The sequence below is a fragment of the Verticillium dahliae genome, genomic scaffold, assembly GCF_000150675.1.
Source record: "Verticillium dahliae VdLs.17 supercont1.6 genomic scaffold, whole genome shotgun sequence".
Lineage (NCBI taxonomy): Eukaryota > Fungi > Ascomycota > Sordariomycetes > Glomerellales > Plectosphaerellaceae > Verticillium > Verticillium dahliae.
The window spans coordinates 613,942-634,072 of record NW_009276926.1 but is presented as its reverse complement, the minus strand read 5'-3'; the positions used below and the strand labels follow the sequence as shown (position 1 = coordinate 634,072).

Below are 20,131 nucleotides of genomic sequence, written 5' to 3'. Positions count from 1 at the left end.
AAACTGGTTTTCCTTTCAGGAGCTTCAGGCCGAGAATGCGCCCTCCCCGCCGCCAGAGGGTTCGCCCACTTTTGACCTGCCCATCATGCCGTGCCGCCGTTCGAGACACCCGCCATAATGCTACCGTCGCCACCCTTCTCGACATGTTTGTGACAGCAAATCCGGAGAAAGGACGCACGGCCGAGGAGAAGGAGGACCTCAGTCGCAAATATAAGCCTGGCGACCAGGTCGTCCCTCGACACCATGTCGTTGAGACGCCTGGCGCTAGGCGCCTGGAAGAGGAGGACCGCAGGCTCATCGAGGAGGTGCGCGAGATGAGCCTCAGGGATGCTGGCGTCGACACGTCGTCCTCAGCATCAAGACACCACAGGCGAGGGGACAGTCGGGCGACCGAAAGCCACTCTGGCAGGAGTCGGGACCCCAGTCGGGAGAGCCATCATAGTCACCACAGCCACCGCCACGAAGGCACGCGGAGGCGACACGGAGACGAGGGCCGCTACAACAGCGATCAGCTCCAGCCCGAGTCGAGAGACAGGAGACGCCACCGGAGTGATTCCCGACACAGGGCGGAAGCCGTGTCGGAAATGCGCCGTCGTCAAGTCGAGCACCAGTCGTCTCTTCGATCCCTCCTCAGCTCGGACGACCTCAACGAGAGAGACTTTGAACGAGAGATTGAGGAGTTTGCGAGGCAGATTCAGGAGGAAGGCTTGCTTGATGGACTCGACTTGGACAACATCGATCTCAGCAGGAACGACGAGCTCAGTCGTAAAATCACAGAGGCCTACCGCAGGAGACAGCGTGAGCGGGAACGCGAACGACCGAGGCTGGAGCACAACAGGAGGAGCAACGCCAGCGTAGCTTCTCGTCAGTCTTCCGACCCGACGCAGGAAAGCACCCATTCGACCGCGCCATCAGCGTCAACGCCGGCCTTAGGATCCACGTCAGCATCGGACCCGAGGCGACCTGGCAGTAGGCAACGACCGCATTCTCGCTCTGCAAGCGCGACCGGATACCCGGACGATCGGAGCCGGCCTCCGCCAGCCTTCAATCCGAGCCATCTTGATGTCCGTTCCGACAGACGACGAAGGAGGAATTCTAGTGGTGGTCGCAGTGCAACCACACCTTTGCCTGGTACCCAACCAGAGGCCAGGCCGACGACCCGCTCCCAGACTGACCTATCGCTACCGACACGTAGCAGTGAGCCAGCGACTCCGAGGAGTGCCTTCACCGAAGGAAGGAGCGCCAGCACGCCATCTGTCCCTATCGTCGCCCCGGTCCAGACGCACTCACCGACAGTGGTTCAGTCCGGGTTTCGCGACCAGTCCTTTGCCAACCGGGTCACTGACGCTTCGAACTCGTCGGCGACATCGAGCAACTTTTCTTCACAGCCATCTGGCACCATGCATCGACCCAACAAGCCATCCGATCTCGCGGTTCTCAGCCAGGCCACGTCGATGTCGATCCCCTCTGGTGCTAACAGCCCTACGTCACCGAGCCACCACCAGCGACCGCGCACGCAGCTGTACCCAGAACCGTCCATCGCCTGCTGCAGGTGCTCGAAGCAGCATATTGAGTACGAGATTCACTACAACTGCAGCATCTGCTCCAGCGGCAACTGGAACCTGTGCCTCGACTGCTACCGCAGTGGCAAGGGCTGCCAGCACTGGTTTGGATTTGGGTATGGCGCCTGGAACAAGTGGGAGAAGGCTCGCCAAGCTGGTCGCAAGGAGCTTGCGCAGCCGCACATGCTCACGGCGAACCGGTATCTGCCTCCAAAGATAACGCCCGGAGGCGCCGAAGGCCGCCGCACCCTCACGACCGACGACCCCCTGAAGCGGCTCGAGAGCGGCAACTTCTGCGCGCGCTGCCTCGCATGGGCCAACGAGTGTTATTGGCGCTGTGACCACTGCAACCAAGGCGACTGGGGGTTCTGTAATGACTGCGTCAACCAAGGCTCGTCGTGCACGCATCCATTGCTGCCCCTGACATACCAGCCACCTTCGTCCCACACGCCACCTGCCAGCCCGCGCTCACCACAGCCGCCTCACTACGCCAGTGTGCTCACTGGCCCCAACGTATCCAGCATTGGACCCTTTAAGCCGCTCGTCTTCCGCACGAGATGCGACGTATGCCAGGACCCTATAGCCCCGACGCAGAGCCGTCTCCACTGCTTCAGCTGCACTAGCTCCATTGAGCCGGACACGAAGCCTGGTGATTACGACGTGTGTCAGGCCTGCTACTCGGCGCAGGTATCTCGCGGCCAAATCAGCGTCGAGAACGGCCCGGCAGGTTGGCGAAGGTGTCCACAAGGCCACAGGATGGTCGTCGTGGGCTTTCTCGAGGGCCATGGCGGGCAGTATCGGCACGTGGTACAAGACCTCGTCGGCGGGAGAAAGCTGGCCGTTGCGCTTGCGGGCGAGGGCCAGGAGGCGCGCGGCTTGCAGAGATGGAGCTGGCTCGACGGTGACCGCAAGCTCGAGAGGCTTGTGACGATGAACGTGACGGCGTCGGCACCAGAGGGCGAGTCCGCGGCCGGATCCCCTCCTGACGGGGGCGTTGGGTGGGCGGCTGTCGCGTCATGGGCCTGGTTCCCCAAGGCAGAGGCAGAGGATGAACTGATGTTTCCGAGGGGTGCCGAAGTCAGGGAGATTGAGGACGTCAACGGCGACTGGTTCTTCGGGGTGTACATGGGTGCCAAGGGGCTGTTTCCGGCACCCTATGTGAAGAGGTTTGAGGGATAGGCTGCATTGATGTCATTGCGGGGTTGTTGGAAGCATGCGTTCTGTTTGACGGCGGACATGTCGAGGGTCCATATTTGCAGGCTGTTATGAGCCAGATTGAATGAGAAATGAAAATGCTATACTTCCTCGAACGAGGGGTGAAGATGTCGCCAAGTCAACATTAGCAGGGTCACGAGACAGGCCGTGATGTCAGCTTCAAAGGCATGTGTGATAAGTTCTATTTAGGCCATATTTTTGGGCACGACTGATGTAGGTATATGGATGCATGATGTACAATGCGGCCAGGTCCCGTGGCCAACTTCCCAAGATCGTCACCGTTGTTACGCGCATCGTACTCCAGACGTATTGCTCAGCCTACATCAAGGTCAGCTTGTCGTCCTGAATCGGGTCGGTCTGCGGCTGGCTAACGCTTCTTGCAGATCTGGGTCACGCCGAACGTGTCCCTGATGAGGAGAGGGCCCAAGTACGACTCGGGAACTAGAGCAACACAGATTAGTTTGGGTTCCAAGAAGAGAATAGGAAGAAAAAGAAAGAAGAGCAAAAAAACCCAAAAGAAAAAAAAATGGGCAGAGGCGTACCGAGGATCTGGTGGGAGAAGCTGCTGCAGAGAAAGCCCCAGTTGCCGTCGTCGGGGCAGTTTTTGAACTGGGGCTCGCGGCGGGCGTCCATGGTGGTGGGCTGGTAGTTCCACTCGCAGAAGCCGTGCGAGGCCATGCAGGTGACGCCGAGGGAGCCGACGTCAAACTCGGGCTCGCGGCCGGCGCAGTCCTCGACGCGGAAGACCTGGTCGAGCGTGGCCCAGCCCTCCTCGACAATGGTGCGGGTGAGGGCGACGTGCGTGTTGCGCGTGTCGCGCGGGTTGTGGAACGAGTAGGTGCTGCCCTGGCCGTCGAGCCACCACTGGTTGCAGAAGCCGCCGTTGCTGAGGCCGGTGCAGGAGATCTGGTCCGTCTCGGTGGCGCGCTGGAGGGCGTCGACGCCGGGGCTCTTGGCCGAGACGATGCCGTTGGCCTTGAGGGCGCTCGAGAGCACGTAGAGCTGCAGCTGGCGGTAGAGCTGGCTCGACTGGATGGTCAGCGACGTCGTGACGCGCTGCGAGAAGCCGCCCTGGCCGCAGGCCGTCGCGAAGAGCGTGTGGTTGCGCTGCAGGGCCACGACCGTGTCGAGCACGTTCTTCTGGTAGTCCTCGACGAGGTTGGCGAGCGAGGATCCAATATTGCCGAGCTGGATGAAGCGGTCGTTGGCCGTCTGCGACGGCTTGACGAGCGTGTCTGGGAGCTCCTGCTTCAGCGACAGGGCCTGGGTCAGACCGCCGTGGATCAGCCGGATCGCTTCGCCGGTGCCGCCGGGGAGCACGCCCGTGAAGAGGCTGACGACGCCGAGGGTCGATCCGAGGACCTTCATCAACGAGCTCGCGGGCTGCTGGGCCTCGACGGGTGGGGCCACGGTTGATACGATCTTGTCCACGGTCTGGCCTGCAAGAGCCACGCCGTTGCTCAGTGCTTGAGAGTACTGGTTGAAGAACTGGTGGACTGCGTAGATGTTCCAGAGAGCCTGTTATTGTTTGTTGTTAGTGAACATGCTCACAATCAGTTGAGGATTCATGTTGATGCAGCTGCTCACGTAGAAATGTTGGTTGCTAGAGTATGAGACGGTCGACGAGGGAGGGGGACAAGTCGAAGACGTAATGTCGTCACAGGTCAGAGTGGTCAGGCCGTTGAACTGGAGGTAGCACTGGGCAAAACCAAGAGTGTCACACCCGGCAGCGGCGCTGTTGGTGGCCATCCAGTCGTTGATGTACTTATCCATCTCTAGTGCCTCCCAGCACTCTGCCTTGAGGCCCGAGGACGAATTCGGGGCACAATCGACATCTTGCCTCTGGACGATGGGGGTTGCCGTGACAGTGCAGGCGAGAGGTAGGAGAAGGGCAATCGTGCTCTTCAACATGGTGTTGACAGGGTACGGTAAATATGATAGACAAAAAAAGAGTGTAAATGATCTTCAAGATAACGACAGAGCTGGACTACGACTTTGAAAGAGTGCAAGAATAGCCGGAGAACCAGAAGAAGTGAACCAAAAGAAGGGATAACGAAAGGAACGGATGATCAGTGCACTTGCAAGGCTGTTCAGATCGTAAGGACAAGCGCTCGCCGATCTATTTATCATGGCATGAAGAACGAGCCCAGCCCAACGAGTTTGGGCCTTTTGGTAAGATTGACCATGTACCTCATGATGCTATACTGGAAGGTAGGTCTGTATTGAGCCGGCAGCAACGGCAGGCTTTTGGCGATTCATGGCCCCTTGGCTTCATTTGGGCGACTCATGTCCCTATGGCTCAGCATGGTTGCACAGCCCTACCTGACAGCAAGGACAACTAAACCTGTCGCTTGGCTCAAGCTCACTCTAATGTGGTAATTTGACTGAGTTGAAGGCCACCAGCACCAAGACGTAGTTAGTAGCTGGTAGGCTAGGTCCTCAACCCGCTTGATATGGTCGAGCGACAAGATTTCGTTCAGCCCAGACAGAGCATTGGTATGTATGAATGTCACTGAGAGCCACGAACCATTCCAAAGTTGAGATGATAGCTGCACGATGGAAGACGACAGCTCCCAATCTGCTCAACGCTGAAACGATGGCTTGGGCGATCAAGTGCTTGGCACGTCATGCGCCGGCAGCCCCGTGCGGCTCCCAGCAGCGGGCTTCTTGGTGATACCATGTAAGTCGCAGCACCCCACAATCGTCTCGGGGTTCCCTTCTCCTTGGCCCCCACTGGATGCTACGCTGGGTGTCTTGAGGGTGCGAGGAGGATACGAGCACCCTGGATAATGACCGACTCACGGGCGTCATCAGGCTGAAGCGCGTTGATTATTGCTCTTCGTCGCGTCTTGGCCAAGTTTGTCGAGTCAGATATACAAGCCCGAGGGGGTTTCGCGTTGCTCGTTCGGGCGTGCTGCAGGTCAAGAGAGGGTGCATGAGAAGATGCGTGATCAATCCATCAGTGTCGGACACTGGCCAGAGACCCTGAGGGCGTAGCGTGGCTGTTTGTACACTGGATGCCTAGGCTGGCGAGAAGCACTCAAGGCGACGCTGGAGGACAGAGCCACCATGATTGCTTGGCCTTGAGGTTTCGTCTGGTGGCAGTACTCGTGGAATGTATGAGGTCGTTGGCGTCATGGTGTCAAGACCAGTAAGGTGGCTCGGAATGTAATTGGGTTTCTTCGTTTTCGTCATTTTATCTGCCATTGCAATGATAGAGAAGAAATGCAACGAGGTCCATGGTACAGCTCACAGACTGTAAGGATTAGTGTTGGTGTTGCATGGCAAAGTAAGGTACCTTTAGGTACGTAGGTAGGCACACGTATCGATGGTCCAAGGCAGGTACCCCACCATGGCCCTGACTAATGCGGTACTCAAGCTTCAATGTCGTCTTCGCCCCGAGCTTCGGAGCTGCCAACGACGTGCCCTTGTTGCTCTCGACATTGACGCACTCTACAGCTCCGCGCTTTCAACGCCCTCTGCCCAACCTCGAGCGAACGATCGAGCTGACGAAGGACCCTGCCGTCGGCTGATTGACCATCAACATGTTCCGCCACGGCCTCCGTCGCTTTGCGACAGCCGCCGCGCCTGTCGTCGCCGATCCGAGCCCATACCTCTTGAACCTCGCCAAGGCCCAGGGCACCGTCAAGGGCCTCACCGGCGGTATGCACGATGCTTCCGATGTCACTGCCGGTTTTCTTTACCTTCACTGCTAACGACGAGAGACAGCCATCGGGAACACGCCGCTCATCCGCCTCAACAAGCTCTCCGACCAGACAGGCTGCGAGATCCTCGGCAAGGCCGAGTTCATGAACCCAGGCGGCTCCGTGAAGGATCGCGCGGCGCTCTACGTCGTCAAGGACGCCGAGGAGCGCGGCCTCCTGCGGCCCGGCGGCACCGTCGTCGAGGGCACGGCCGGCAACACGGGCATCGGCCTCGCGCACGTGTGCCGCAGCAAGGGCTACAAGCTCGTCATCTACATGCCCAACACGCAGTCGCAGGGCAAGATTGACCTGCTGCGGCTGCTCGGCGCCGAGGTCCACCCCGTGCCGGCCGTCGCCTTTGACCATGCCGAGAACTACAACCACCAGGCCCGCCGCCACGCCGAGCGCCTCGACAACGCCGTCTGGACCAACCAGTTTGACAATGTCGCCAACCGCCGCGCCCACATGGAGACGACGGGCCCCGAGATCTGGGCCCAGACGGCCGGCACCGTCGACGCCTTCACCTGCGCCACCGGCACCGCCGGCACCCTCGCCGGCGTCACGCGCTACCTCAAGGACGTCAGCGGCGGCCGCGTCCGCAGCTACCTCGCCGACCCGCCCGGCAGCGTGCTGCACAGCTACATCCAGTCGGGCGGCGAGCTCGTCGAGCGCAGCGGCTCGAGCATCACCGAGGGCATCGGCCAGGGCCGCGTCACCGACAACCTGCGACCCGACATTGCCCTGCTCGACGGCTCGCTGCACATCTCCGACGAGAAGAGCATCGAGATGGTCTACCGCTGCCTCGACGAGGAGGGCCTCTACCTCGGCGCGAGCTCGAGCCTCAACGTCGTCGCCGCCAAGGAGGTCGCCGAGAAGCTCGGCCGCGGCCCACACCGTCGTCACCATGCTCTGCGACGGCGCCTACCGCTACGCCGACAGGCTCTTCTCGCGCAAGTGGCTCGAGGCCAAGAACCTCGCCGGCGCGATACCCAAGCACCTGGAAAAGTACATTGTCTTGCCGTAAGGGAAGAACCAGAGAGCGGGGCAGGAATCGGTGGATGCATGCAAAGGGGGATAATATGTTGGTCGTAGTTTTGACATGTTCGTACACTGACTGGCCTGGCTTCCTCTGATCTATAATTGTACATTTTGACCCATTTACACAGCCGTTGTCTCTCGCTCTTTCTCTAGCTCCTCCTGTTGACGCATGACAATGGTACACTCGTCCTCCGACTCCTTTTACGCTTCCGTTTTAGCATCCTCCGCTGGCGCCGCCTCCTCAACAGGGCTGGCCTTGACATCGAGCTTGACGCCACCCTGCGCGTCAAACTGGTTCGTGTAGACGCGGTGCGGCAGCGAACCCTCCTTGAGGCCGTCCTTCAGCTCGGCAATCTTGCTGGCGAGCTCGGGCTCCAGCGCCGCGGCAATGGCGTTGAGCTTGTCGGCCAGCGCCGGCTCGACGACCTGCGCCGCCAGCCTGAGGCCGTGCAGCGCGTTGGCCGCGGGGGCGATGTAGAGCGGCGCGGCGCTGAGATACCTGACGTCGCCCCTGTCGCCGCTGACGCTGCCCCTGCCGCCAAAGGCCTCGGCCGGGTAGGCCTCGAGCAGGCCCTTGCCGGCAGGCCAGGCGGCGACGACCTGCTTGGCCCAGTAGGCGACGCGGCCGTCGACGTCGCGGCCGGCGTTGTGGCCGACGGCGAGGGCGGCGGCGAGGTGCAGCGGCGCCGTCAGCGACAGGGGGTCGCGCTCGACGGGCCACGACAGCCAGTCGGGCCTGCGCTTCTCGAGGCGGTGGGCGGGGTCGGCGGCCATCTCGAGGACCATGGTCGACCAGCGCAGGGCCTGCTCGAGCTCCTTCTTCTCCCAGGCGGCGTCGAGGGCCTTGAGCTGGACAAAGAGCAGGACCTCCTGGACCTTCTGGGGCAGGTCGAAGCGCAGGCCGGTGCGCTTCGTCTGGCGGGCCGCGTCGATGACGGCGAAGACGCGGCCCTTGGCGCCGGTCTGGCGGATCATCTTGACGAACATGGCCGTGTTGATGACGCGCTTGGCCTCGCGCAGGCCGGACAGGAGGCGCACAAAGTTGGACCAGTCGTGGGTCGTCTCCATGTTGCGCAGGGCCTCGTGGAAGACGGCGCGCGTCGAGGGGATCTCCTTCCACGGCAGGTGGCTGAAGCGGTGGGTGAGGCCGTCAATCTCAATGTCGACGGGGTTCATGCGGAGGGAGTTGCGGTGCTTCTCGTTGAAGACACGCTCGCGCTGGTGTGGCGGCAGGTAGTAGGGCAGGATGATCTTGTTCTGGATTTCCGTGAGGATGGGCGCGAGGTTGTCGCTGACGTCGGGGTCGAAGGTGATGTATCGGGTATCTGGTGAGGGTCAGAACAGTCTAGGGGCACATCTGACCGGCCATGTCAGGAAAATCCATCGTGTCGACGTACCATGGCGGGCGGGTGTCTGGGTGAAGCATCGTTGCTGCATGGGCGAGACCGTGGGCAGCCGTAATGGCGCCTGTGCCCTGAAGGCATTCCTCAACAGCACCCTGTCCATCGTGTGTATGTGTGTGCTTGTGTGTGTTTGTGTGGGTGGTTGGACGTCGACTTCCTGGGCTCGTCGATCCGACACCGGGAGCAGACTCAATGGGCGATCGAGGTCTGTTGTCGTCAGGCGACTCGGGACAATCGTTGTGAGGTGAAGAGGAGGATCCCAAAAATCGACAAGAGCTTACAGGGGGGGTTAGGGGGGGTCCAACGGGGGTCCAACGGGGGTCCAGCAGCCGTCCAGCCCCCGTGGCTCCACTAGTGAACCCCGACAGACCTGCCAATCGCTGGCAGCTCCGCGGCTTCGGCGAAACGCGTCTACCGAGCCAATCACACACGGCAATCCGACCGTCGTCCCTGAGAAAGTCGACTTTTCGATTCCTGACCTTCGACAGCTCCTCCATCACGACGACGAACACGACGACAAGGACCAGACCTCCGCCGTCACCACCACCATGAACGTTCACGCCCTCAGGCGGCCTCTCGGCTGCCTCAAGGCGGCCCTCCGTCAGACACGCCAACAAAAGGCCCTGCCCCTCGCCCGCTCCCTCGCCACAGCCGTCGAAACCACACCATCAGCAGCAGCAGCCTCATCACGACCACCACCGCCGCCGCCGCCGCCTGCCGGCAAGAAACCCATCATCAACACCAAGCCCCCCGGCGTCACGCACCACCGCCACTTCGCCCTCGCGCCGCCGGTCCCCTCGATCCGCAAAACCCACCCAGACCCCCTCCCCGCCCTGACAGCCGCGCAGCTCACCAAGCTCGACCCGACCGGCGCCCGCACGCGCCTCTTCGACCGCACGCGCCCCGACGCCGCCAAGGCCGGCGACGTCCTCCTCGTGACGACCCGCACCGGTGAGCCCTTTGCCGGCGTCTGCCTGTCCATCCGCCGCCGCGGCGTCGACACGGCCATCCTGCTGCGCGGCCAGCTCATGCGCGTCGGCGTCGAGATGTGGCACAAGATCTACGCCCCGACCGTCATTGGCATCGACATAATCTGGCGCCGCCCCAAGCGCGCCCGCCGCGCGCGCCTCACCTACATGCGCCAGCCCAAGCACGACATGGGCAGCGTCGCCCACCTCGTCCAGGCCTGGAAGAAGGAGCGCTACGCCATGCGTGGCAAGGGCCGGGGCGCCAGCGCCGCCAAGACGGGCGGCCAGGTCGGCACGAGGTTCTGAGTGTGTTCGCGAAGGCATAGGTGCTTGCCTTGGGGCGTACGTGTGTGCCTGAGGGCCTGCTGTGGAACATGGGAGTGTATGATATCGCTGCGTGTGAGGATAGACTGTATTATCGAATGGAAGCAGCCTTGTGGCCAGTACACCATGTCTGTGATGTGACATGATGTGAGCGCTCTCGGACGCGACAGTATCAAGATCGCAACGTGAGAATGACATGGCGAATCAAGTTTCACAGACATCATACAACAGACAAGCCTAATCAGCTTTGCAGCCATTCTCTCTGTACAAGGTGCAGCAGTCTCCATCCTAGTCCCAACCGTCTACGGCCGTGACGCCAGTCTACATAAACCCAGAACCCCCATGCCCAAAAGACTGCAAGAGTGAAAGAATAAAGGTATGTAGGATTACGGAAACGCTGAACCGTCCCAATGCAAACACCAAAAAAAAAAAAAAAAAGGATCAAAACACCCCTGTCACCACGCCCATGACACCCTGCCATGATGGCTGGTTGCCTACCGAGACGAGGCTGGAAACCTCCAGCCCATGAAACTGCCCGTCAGCCACGACAGCTGAGGGGGATGCACCGAGACCTTCTAGCCCATTGGTGTCGTGAAGACGCGGCGAGCGCGCGCCGCGGGCGCAATCTCTTCGTCCTCGTCCGTGTCAGCGTCTTCCACAGCCACCGTGTGCCGTCGGCGCAAGTCTGGCCCTTCCGTGCCGTTGGCGCCCGAGGCCGAGACCCCAGCATCAAAGGACACGCGGCGGGCGAGGTTCCGATCCTCGCGCGGCACGGCGGGCCCCGGATGCAGAAACGACGAAATAATGCCCCTATCTCTGCTTCGTCCTCTCTGCAGGTCGGCGCCTGTCCGGTTTGTCACGGCCGTCATCTGCCGAGTGAGACCGTTTTGCGTCTCCAACGCCTCGTCGGCAAACCGCGCTTCGCTGGGAAGGAGGACAGCGCGGTCGAGGCCGTAGGGAAGGCCGCGATGGCGACCACGAATCTGCATGGCAATGATGACGAGCTTTCCGCCGGTCGTGAACTGCGACGAGAGGGACGCGTTGACGTTTGGATACCCCAGGCTCAGGCCGACCGTGCCGTAGGCACTGATCAGCTCAAACAGGATGCTGTACACGTTGAACTCGTTCTTCTTGATCTTCGAGCCCTCCGTGATGGATAAGATAAACAGCCCCAAAAAGACATACCACAGATCGAAGGACAGCTGCCGTCGCAAATGTGTTCCGACGTACGACATGGCGCTGGCGTCATTGATCGTCTCGTCGTCCTCGGCGCTGTTGTAGACGCCAAGCGACTTTTCCTCGTACACGTTGGTCCTGCGGATCGAGATGGCGATGGGGAAGACGGAGATGTACATCATCATCATGTAAGAGACCTGCACGGCCGGATGAAGGAGCGACAGGTTGACAGAAGAGAAGCCTGCCGTTCTCGTGCATGCCGCCTGGAACAGGCCATTGACGATTCGGAGATGGACAGGCATGTCGCTGACGACGTTATCGTTGAGCTACCAAATGTCAGTCCAAAGGGACCCAATCAAAACCACGCGAGCCGGCACCTACATCAAGCAAGACAAAGAACAACAGGTCGATGGCGTTCAGTCCGATGAGGATCCAGAACAACCACCAGGTAGCGCTGGCCGGGAACAGCAAGGTGAAGCAACGGCGCGGGTGGTCCAGGAGGAACCGCAGCTCCTCCCACAGACCTGAACCTCGGGGAACGAGGCGAGCCATGACCCAGATGATGGATCGAAGCATGACGGGGAAGCCAGTGTTGCCAATGATGATGAGGAAAACCATAATCATCAGAACGTATTGTGACTGGTTAAACGACACCATGCTGTCAGGTGTCAGGGTAAGACCAAGATCGAGGAAGGCCGAATTGGCAGTGAAGAAGCCCCACCAAGTTCTCGACATGCCGGCGGCGTCGACGACTTGGGCATACTCATTGTTCGACGGGCTTTTGATCCACGGCAGCAGGCAGACCAAGGCGAAGATGGACCAGCCCCAGAAGTAGCAGACGAGGAGAAGCGCCAGCGTCCTCAGAGATCGATACTCGATGCCTCCGAGTTCCTCGCGCTGTTCAAGCGACAGTCCGGGAAACTGTGAGTTGCGGCCCAGCGTAGGCGTCCAGCTGAGGTAAGGAGCGTCATCCGCCTTCTCGCCGGTCAAGGCGCCCCTGAGGACATCAAGTGTCCGAGTGCGATGCTTGGGGCCCGGCCTCGGACCGTCATTCTCGTCCTCGTCACTATCGACGTGGTACTTCTTCTGCCCCCGCTGGAAGATGCGCGGCTTGCGAAACATGACCGAGTCGAGCACGTTGCCAATGACGGTGGCCTTCTCCGCCAGCTCGTCCATCGTGTCTCTCTCGGGAGACTCCTCGTTCTGTTGTGCCGGGCGCTGCCGGCGCTCGCTGGGTTTCTGGGGCTCGAAAATCTTAATCGTCGGCTGTCGGTTCCGGGGATTGACACCCTCAGGCGGCGTGTTGGGCCTCGTGTTACCGGGGCTCCTTATGCCAGGCTGGTTCGGGTCCTCCTCCTCCTCGGCCTCGGGGGCGTCGCCCTCCTCGACGCGCTTGGGCTTGATGCCCTTCTCCACATCCCTAGGATTGGGTATCCTCAAGGTCTCGTCGTAGCCGCGACGTTGACGCTCGAGAATGGCAAGGTGCTCAGCGTGTGAGAGGCGGCGCGGGCCGTGGATGGAGTCCAGCTCAATGTCGTCACCGCGGGCAGTCCGCGGCGTGTACGAGCTTCGGGCGGCCGTGTCGCCTGACGAGGGCCGTTCGGAGTGACCATTGGCGCCGCTGCGCCTGCTGTCGTCCGTGTCGGAGGAAGATGGGACTGCCGTGTGGTTGCTACTGGGGGACTCGCGGCCGCCGTTCTCCACCTTCTTGTCCAGAATGATGCCGTCATTGGTGATCCTGCTTCCCGAGTTGGGCATGATCCTAATATTCCGCCCGGCGACACCCATTTCGGCCTGGTTCATGTCGAGATGGGCCTTGGCGCGCGACTTGGAAATGGTGACCCGGCGGGCGCGGGCGTCGCGCACCATGTTCTGGAAGCGCTTCTCGAACCAGTAAAGACGCAAGAAGACGACGGAGGAATGAATGACAATGGGGTTCGACGTCATGGTGAAGATGTAGATACATATTTGCTGAAAGGTGTTGAGCAGGTTGACGTCGACCGTGTTGAGGCCGGCCTGGGTGTTGGCGCCGCTGGCGAAGAAGAGGGCGTCAATGTAGGCGAGCTGGCCGCCGGCCGTCGCATACATCAGAACCGAGGCGAGGATGGTGAGGCTGACGATCCAAAAGTAGTGAGCCGATATAAAGTTGAAGTGCGGCTGCTTGGATATGAAGGACGGCTTGGCGGCGCGGACCTGGCCAAGCAGCCAAGCTCGCGTATTGTCGAGCATCCTGGCGACAAACCGCAGGCGCGGCAGAATGCAGAAGGCAAGGAGGGGTGTGCGGCGGTCGGGCGCGGTTCGTCTGAGAATGTGCCCAATCGGGCAATCCTGCGCAATTGGAGCGAGGAACTAGAGTCGATGTCAAAGTGGCATGGCGATGAGGGCGTAGGGAAACTGTGTCTAGGGCGTGTCAGAGTAGACTTTCGGAGTAGAGAAGAGGTAAAGAAGATGAAGTTGAAAGATGGTGTTGGGGGAAGTTCTGGGGTAGGATCTCCAGGTCTTGGCAGTTGTCGGTGCTGAAAGGTCGACGTCTTTGTCGATGGACTGACGGACTAGGAGGTGGGGGCAGGGACGGGCCTCGCAGGGCAGGAACGGGTCTCGTATGGCAGGCAGTCGTCTGGTGCAATGACTTGGTTCGAGCCGTTTCCTCGTATGCCGTCGGCCTCAATGGCAATGGAGACTTGATCTGATGCTTTTGGTCGTCGCAAGGGAAGTACCGCTGATGGAGCAGCAGGAGCAGCGGAGCAGTTGTTGCAGCAGGAGCAGCCGTAGCAGCCGTAGCAGCAGGAGGGTCAGCGTTGGATTTTAGGGCAGTGGCAGCTGCAGAAGGTGACATTGACATGCCCACCTTCCTCGCTGGCCCGGTCTTTTGTCCTAAAATTGCAGAGAACGTGGCCTGCAGTGGTCTGCTTGGGCCGGCCCTGGCCTGAGCTGGCTGGCCTCTGGCTTGGCTGGCCCTCTGGCCTCAAAGAACGGTGGGGTCCTTGTGTACATGGTATGCACGCGCTTTGTACATGTACCGATAGGCTGGTGTTCCCAAACCTTAATCGCTGCAGATGTGCACTATAGGATCTGTACAGCGCCTCTTTAGCTCTCACCCCTTCCCCTGTGTGCGTGTCACTGCTGAGCTTCAACTCGTCCACACCACATGCCCATGTCACCACGAACTAAAATCTCTTGACCGCTTGCTGGACTCTGCCTCTTCCCCCCTGCCTCAACCATCCCTTCCAGCAGGGTACATCGAGATCCACATCGCACCACGCTCACCAACTTCCCCAAATACCGGTTGCGCCAACTCCATCCCATCTGCACCAACTTCATCCACCCTACCGCATGCATGCGTGTCATTCTGCCACTGGCGAAACCTGCCATTCTGGCGCCTACCCGCAAATACCCGCAATAAATCCAATATTAACTACTATACGTACATGTGCACAGGATGCAGCCAGTGGCCGTCGCCGAGCTCATCGTTCTTCTTGGCTTAAGTGTTCCGCGAATTGGCCATGATGTCATTTGTTACTTTCTCTCTTTTTTTTTCGATGCCTCACCACACATCTCATCTCGCCAACATGCAGATTGGAAAAGGGCGATCTCTCAGCACGTGGATTTGAAACCGCCCCCAAGGAGGGCCTAGGCCCCTCTCAACCCATTTGCCCGTTTGGTTCGGCACCACATTGCGTTCCCAGATTTGCAGGCCCTGTCAGCGGCACAAGCGAAAGTGAGACGTTATGTTGGGACAAGCCACTTCGGGGGCCGAAGGAGCAATCCGGTGTCTGAGCCAAGGGCGCGGGTACGAGAGGTACTGTAGGGCCTCCAACCTCTGTCGCCATTTCAATGCCCTCCTACTTCAGTCCTCTCTGTCTCCCCTCCTAGGCCTCATCAAGCTTCCTTCCATTCTGCTGCCTGCTGCAGATGGAAGCGCCGGATATCGAACACTTTCGGAGGCCTCGTCAGATCGTCAGCGCATGCCATGCTGCTCACCGTGCTTCGCTTACGCGGCGCATATCACCGACCACCGACGTATCCTGCCTGTAGTGCGGATGTTGGCCGAGACGTCCGTTCCCCTTTCCATGCCTTGACTACTGGCCCCCCTGTTCCTGGGATTCTGATGCTCAGCCGCTGTGTCAACGACGCACCTGCTTCACAACAAGAACGACCAATCGGCACAAAACCGCGTCCGATGAATACAAAGGTCTATCGCAGACTGCATACGTGCCTGCCGAAGGTTCGTGGCTGAATGCACAAATCGACGAATCAGTCATCGCAAGGAAGGAACATTGGTCGACTCGTGATATGTCCCGGCAGAGCAGGAGGCAACACATGCTTGAGGGTACACATCGTGTCATCCTGTAGTAGGGCCCGTGTCGATCTCACGTCGAAGTGGCCAGACGGACATCCCTCTTCTTGAATCCCCGAGACTCAGGCCACCAAACGGCATTCTAAGACATCCCGACTTTCCGACGTCCCGTCTTCACCATGCCACTGGGTACCTGCCTCGACCAGCGCCCGCTGTTCGCGGCAACTTACATCGCCTTCGTCCCGAACATCCCCTATCAACGTATCACTGCAGCATCGCACACTGAGACAGAGATAAGGCGAATACAGCAGGAATGCCGTTCGACACGGCACGTGTACATGGTAGACCGGCGGTCCATTCGGTGGTCGTTGAGCCAATGCCTTCTAGCTATACGACTAGGCGGTGTGCGCACCCCCCTGTACAACTGCCGCCTCGGAGATTTCGCATCCAAGGGCCGCGGGAGCTATCTTCCCGTCTGCCAGTCTCAATCTGAGCCGCATACCGCCATCCATCCTAGCTCTCTGGTCCCCTTATCCCACCCAAAAAGGCAACTGCGTAGTTTGTTCCGCTTTATGATACATTCCCAATTCAACCAATTTCCCCTACTCAAAAACGCCAGGCCCAGGCAGGCAGTATCAGCAGATGCGCCGGCTGCCAGTCACTCACTTCTTCGCCGCTTGCCTCTGGATCTTCCGGAAGAAAGCGCTGCTCTCGCCCTTCTTGGTCTTCGTCTTCTTGTTCTGCTCAATGTAGGCCATGTCCTGGCCACCAGAGAGATCCCCAAGCATGCCCGCCGTGCGTCGGGCGCCCTTCTTCTTAGGCTTGCGTCCCATGGTGCCCGAGTGAAACAGGTCGTCGACGAATTCCTCCTCGTTGCCCACGTTCTCGACGAGCACCTTTTCCAGGAGCTCCCGGCGCTCGGCTGCCGTCGAGAAGGCAAGTCTTCCGTCTTCTCAATGTTATGAGCGACGTGATGACCTTGAATGCATAACCCTGGTCAACCAGGAAGGCTTGGCGCTTCGAGGAGAAGAACATTTCGGAGGTATCCTTAGACACGAGCGAGTAGAAAAAGGCGTTGAAGCCTTCGTCGTTCCTGCGCTTCGCTCGCAGGATACGGCCGAGACGTTGCGCCTCCTGACGTCGGGAACCGTAGTGGGACGAGATTTGGATGAGGCATGTGGCCTCGGGCAAGTCAAGCGACGTGTCTCCAATCTTAGACAGGAAGAGCGTGTTGACTTGCGGGTTGTGTTGGAAGTTCTCCAGCACTTGCAGCCGCTCTGCCTGGCCGGTCTCGCCGTAGATGAAGACCTTTTTCAGCTTCATCGCATAGGCTTTGAGGGCATACACGTTGTCGGAGAAGACGATGATCTTGTCGCCCCGCGATTCGTGGTAGTTGATCAGATACTGGCACGCCTGGAACTTGGCCGGGTTCATGATGTAGAGCAGCGATCGCTTTCTAGGTGGTGCCTTCAAGTATTCGTCGTAGAATTCTGTGGGCATGGAGCACCACACCTCGGCACACTGCACACGGGCAATGTGACCTTGTTGTGACAGCTCCATCCAGTTCGCCTCGTACAGCTTGGGGCCGATGAGAAAGTTGAGATCCGAAATCTTGTCATCCTCACGAAGAAGCGTAGCCGTGAGACCGAGTTTGGAGTGCGTCTTGATTGACGATGTCACCTTTCGGAAAATATTGGCCGGTACGACGTGGACCTCGTCGAGCAGCATGAGGCCCCACTCGCGATGCTGGAGGAAGTCCATCATCTTTTTCGCCTCATGCGACCTCTCCCTGGTCTGCGTTACCATCGAGTAGGTCGTCACGATGATGCCCGTAGAGCCCGTAAAGGTCTGTCCCTTGTTGTCTGACGTGAAGGCCGCAATGTCCTCCGGCTTGATGTTGGACCATTTCAGGAACTCGTTTCGCCATTGGACAACCGACATGGAGCTCGTGCAGAGCACGATGACACCCTTCTTCACTGTGCACGCCGCCGTGATACCGACGAGCGTTTTGCCAGCGCCACATGGCAAGACGATGATTCCACTCTTGGCACGACCGTTACCAAACATCTTACTCAGACTCTTCTCTTGGTACGGACGAATCTGCGCGCCAGGCCGCAGGTCGATCTCCAGGTTCGCGTTAAATTCGTCTTTCCTGAAGTCGTACTCCTCAAGCACGGGATATTGCAGATCAAGGCACCTCTTCTGGACATCCTCAACAGCAGAATCCGGAATCTCGAAAGAATGCGTGAATTCGGCCTCCTCGTCATCATCGTCGTTCAACGCAGCATACACCTCGTCCTCCTTGGCCTTATCGGCGTCGGCGCCTTGTGCATTGTTCGCTTGTCCTGCCTGACGCACGCCGGCGGCGTTGGTAGTGCCAGGGATGACGAGGGGCGCCTGCTTCGGAGCAGCGGTGGTCGTGATCGCGCCACTGCCTGTGTGGGTTCGGAGAGGTCCGATGATGGGGTCCTGCAGCAGCTTCTGCAAGACGACAGGGTCTGCGCTTTCAACGAAGTACTTGGTATTCTTCAAGACGAGCTTGACCTTGCCGAAACTGGCTGTGCATCCTTCGATGAATTCTCGAATTTGTTTAGGCAGCGGCGTCTTGAGGAACCGCTCGAGGGTATTGATGATATCGGCGGGCGATAGACCGACGGAAACGGCAGCATATAGACTGTGAGGCGAAAGGGCGTACTCGTGAACGAAGGAAGGTCGGGAGATGGGCTCGGCAATGGTGATGAGGAAGTCCTGGCACTGCTGGGCAAGGGGGCTGAAGCTCTCGAGGAAGATCCTCGCTTTGCTCGCATCGATCCACAGCGGTCTGTTCTGAAAGTCCGGCTTCAGATTGAGGTACGAGTAATCGCGCTTGCCAAAGATGTGCGAGGTCGCAGACTTTGAGGGGCGCTCGTATCCTTCTACGGAGAAATGGCCCACGTTCTTCTCAATGTTCACGTCCTCCTCTCCCTCGCTCAACGCCTCCGCCGCGGAAGACTCATTGTCGCTACCAATGCTCCTCGGGGTGGCAGCTCCAGCTGGCGTCGAGACTCGTGATCCTTTACCAACCTTGCCACCGCCTGTGACGGCACCGATAGCCTTGCGTTTCGGAGGCATGGTTGGCTGTTGCCAGCCGTGGATGCGGTTGGAGATATGCGTCGCAGAAGCAAAGAACCTGTATCGCGCGGAGACTTGGTTTGGAAGCGACTGGGGATGGTTACGGCAAATGCTGGTGCGAAGACCAGTTCAAGCCCCGTGTTGGAGGAGGCAAAAGTTTATAGTCTTTCTTGAAAGACATCGGAGCTGGGAAGTATATGACGGCAGGCAGCAGCAGTCTGCTTATTCATCGGGGCGCGATAACCTTGATAAGCACGGCGAGAGGCACAGTGTGGGCCCAGTAGTCCGACTGGGATCCCCGCCAAATTATCAACGCTTTCCACCAGGTAGTCCGGCGTCTAGCGGTTCGGTGAACATTCAGGAGGCGTCCACTTGAGTCTACCTTGATTTCACAGGACCAAGAACAAATTCAACAGCAGCCTGGCCGGTTTTCAACCGCTCTACTGGTTCACGGAAGCTGCTGCATTTCATCCCACGTCTATCATGTGGTAAGTTCACCCTACCCGCCTGAGTCGAACCTAGTTCTAAGCCATCTCCAGCAAACACATCCTCAACGCCCAGGTAGCGATCCGGTCGCCATGCTGTACGGACCCCTCCGCCCTCCCACCTCCCTTTTAGTAGCACGATCTGACCGCTCTTTAGGCAAAAAATGGTTCGACTGCGCCGAATGCCACCACGAAACGGAGAAACACCCGCTCCTCCAGAGCACCGAGATGACCTTCGCCTGCAAGAAGTGCCGGAAGTGCTTCCGCAAGGACGCGGCCGAGTTTGAGGATGCCGACGAGTACTGCCCCCACTGCGACAACCACTTTGTCATCGAGGCCAAGACGCCCAAGGCCGCCATCTCCGTCGAGGGCGAAGACGCGCGCAAGGATCACAGGATGCTGCGGGACGAGCGTGTGCAGCAGACCAGGATGCGGACCATTTTCGATCCTGACCCAGACACGGACAAGCTGGGCTGATGATGTGCTGTTGGCGGACTAGATGGTCGAAAGAGAGATATAAGAAGGGAGAGGGGCGGCGCGCTGATGCTTGCACGTACATACGAATACCCACGACTTTGACCCACGACGTTGCCTTTCTACGGGTGGTAATACACTGGTATTTAATTCGTGATACCGTCTGACGCGCCCTCTAGCCGCACTGGGATCATGTCATCCATTGCGTGTCTCGCGTAGTCTACTCGTCACTTCCCTCCGCAGGCCGCGTCAGAATAGCGGCGGTGCCCTGACCCGGCGTACGGCCCGTCTTCTTCTTGGCCGCCTCCTCTTGCTTCTCCTCCTCAATGTTCTTGACATAGCTCTCGATCTCCTCCACGGGCAGCATCTCGATC

The 20,131-nt window shown here is 59.4% G+C and overlaps 9 protein-coding genes across 9 annotated transcripts in view; 4 read left to right on the top strand and 5 right to left on the bottom strand.

Moving 5' to 3' along the window:
- Window positions 1-143: 143 nt before the first annotated feature.
- On the top strand, window positions 144-2,741 carry VDAG_03756 (RING finger domain-containing protein; the record flags this gene model as incomplete). Its single annotated transcript, XM_009653840.1, has 1 exon — window positions 144-2,741. One exon carries the CDS (start codon window positions 144-146, stop codon window positions 2,739-2,741), a length of 2,598 nt encoding a protein of 865 aa, XP_009652135.1.
- Window positions 2,742-3,144: 403 nt separating this feature from the next.
- On the bottom strand, window positions 3,145-4,688 carry VDAG_03755 (uncharacterized protein; the record flags this gene model as incomplete). The annotated part of the gene is made up of 3 exons (XM_009653839.1): window positions 3,145-3,218; window positions 3,320-4,295; window positions 4,365-4,688. 3 exons carry the CDS (start codon window positions 4,686-4,688, stop codon window positions 3,145-3,147), a joined length of 1,374 nt encoding a protein of 457 aa, XP_009652134.1.
- Window positions 4,689-6,322: 1,634 nt separating this feature from the next.
- VDAG_03754 (cysteine synthase) lies at window positions 6,323-7,505 on the top strand (the record flags this gene model as incomplete). The annotated part of the gene is made up of 3 exons (XM_009653838.1): window positions 6,323-6,440; window positions 6,507-7,345; window positions 7,437-7,505. The coding sequence occupies 3 exons, from the start codon at window positions 6,323-6,325 to the stop codon at window positions 7,503-7,505; spliced, it is 1,026 nt and encodes a 341-aa protein (XP_009652133.1).
- Window positions 7,506-7,720: 215 nt separating this feature from the next.
- VDAG_03753 (uncharacterized protein) lies at window positions 7,721-8,956 on the bottom strand (the record flags this gene model as incomplete). The annotated part of the gene is made up of 2 exons (XM_009653837.1): window positions 7,721-8,844; window positions 8,917-8,956. The coding sequence occupies 2 exons, from the start codon at window positions 8,954-8,956 to the stop codon at window positions 7,721-7,723; spliced, it is 1,164 nt and encodes a 387-aa protein (XP_009652132.1).
- A 514-nt stretch (window positions 8,957-9,470) lies between these two features.
- VDAG_03752 (uncharacterized protein) lies at window positions 9,471-10,196 on the top strand (the record flags this gene model as incomplete). The annotated part of the gene is made up of 1 exon (XM_009653836.1): window positions 9,471-10,196. The coding sequence occupies one exon, from the start codon at window positions 9,471-9,473 to the stop codon at window positions 10,194-10,196; it is 726 nt and encodes a 241-aa protein (XP_009652131.1).
- Window positions 10,197-10,789: 593 nt separating this feature from the next.
- VDAG_03751 (low-affinity potassium transport protein) lies at window positions 10,790-13,619 on the bottom strand (the record flags this gene model as incomplete). Its single annotated transcript, XM_009653835.1, has 2 exons — window positions 10,790-11,716; window positions 11,772-13,619. The coding sequence occupies 2 exons, from the start codon at window positions 13,617-13,619 to the stop codon at window positions 10,790-10,792; spliced, it is 2,775 nt and encodes a 924-aa protein (XP_009652130.1).
- Window positions 13,620-16,349: 2,730 nt separating this feature from the next.
- VDAG_03750 (DNA repair helicase RAD25) lies at window positions 16,350-18,798 on the bottom strand (the record flags this gene model as incomplete). The annotated part of the gene is made up of 2 exons (XM_009653834.1): window positions 16,350-16,609; window positions 16,680-18,798. 2 exons carry the CDS (start codon window positions 18,796-18,798, stop codon window positions 16,350-16,352), a joined length of 2,379 nt encoding a protein of 792 aa, XP_009652129.1.
- Window positions 18,799-19,281: 483 nt separating this feature from the next.
- On the top strand, window positions 19,282-19,760 carry VDAG_03749 (zinc finger protein; the record flags this gene model as incomplete). Its single annotated transcript, XM_009653833.1, has 3 exons — window positions 19,282-19,286; window positions 19,338-19,381; window positions 19,441-19,760. The coding sequence occupies 3 exons, from the start codon at window positions 19,282-19,284 to the stop codon at window positions 19,758-19,760; spliced, it is 369 nt and encodes a 122-aa protein (XP_009652128.1).
- A 217-nt stretch (window positions 19,761-19,977) lies between these two features.
- Window positions 19,978-20,131, bottom strand: part of VDAG_03748 (proteasome component PRE6) — a gene marked incomplete at both ends in the record, with an annotated part of 1,025 nt that continues 871 nt past the window's right edge. The window contains one exon of the mRNA XM_009653832.1: window positions 19,978-20,098. Within this exon, the coding sequence (XP_009652127.1) occupies window positions 19,978-20,098 (121 nt within the window). The remainder of the gene's footprint in view (window positions 20,099-20,131) is intronic.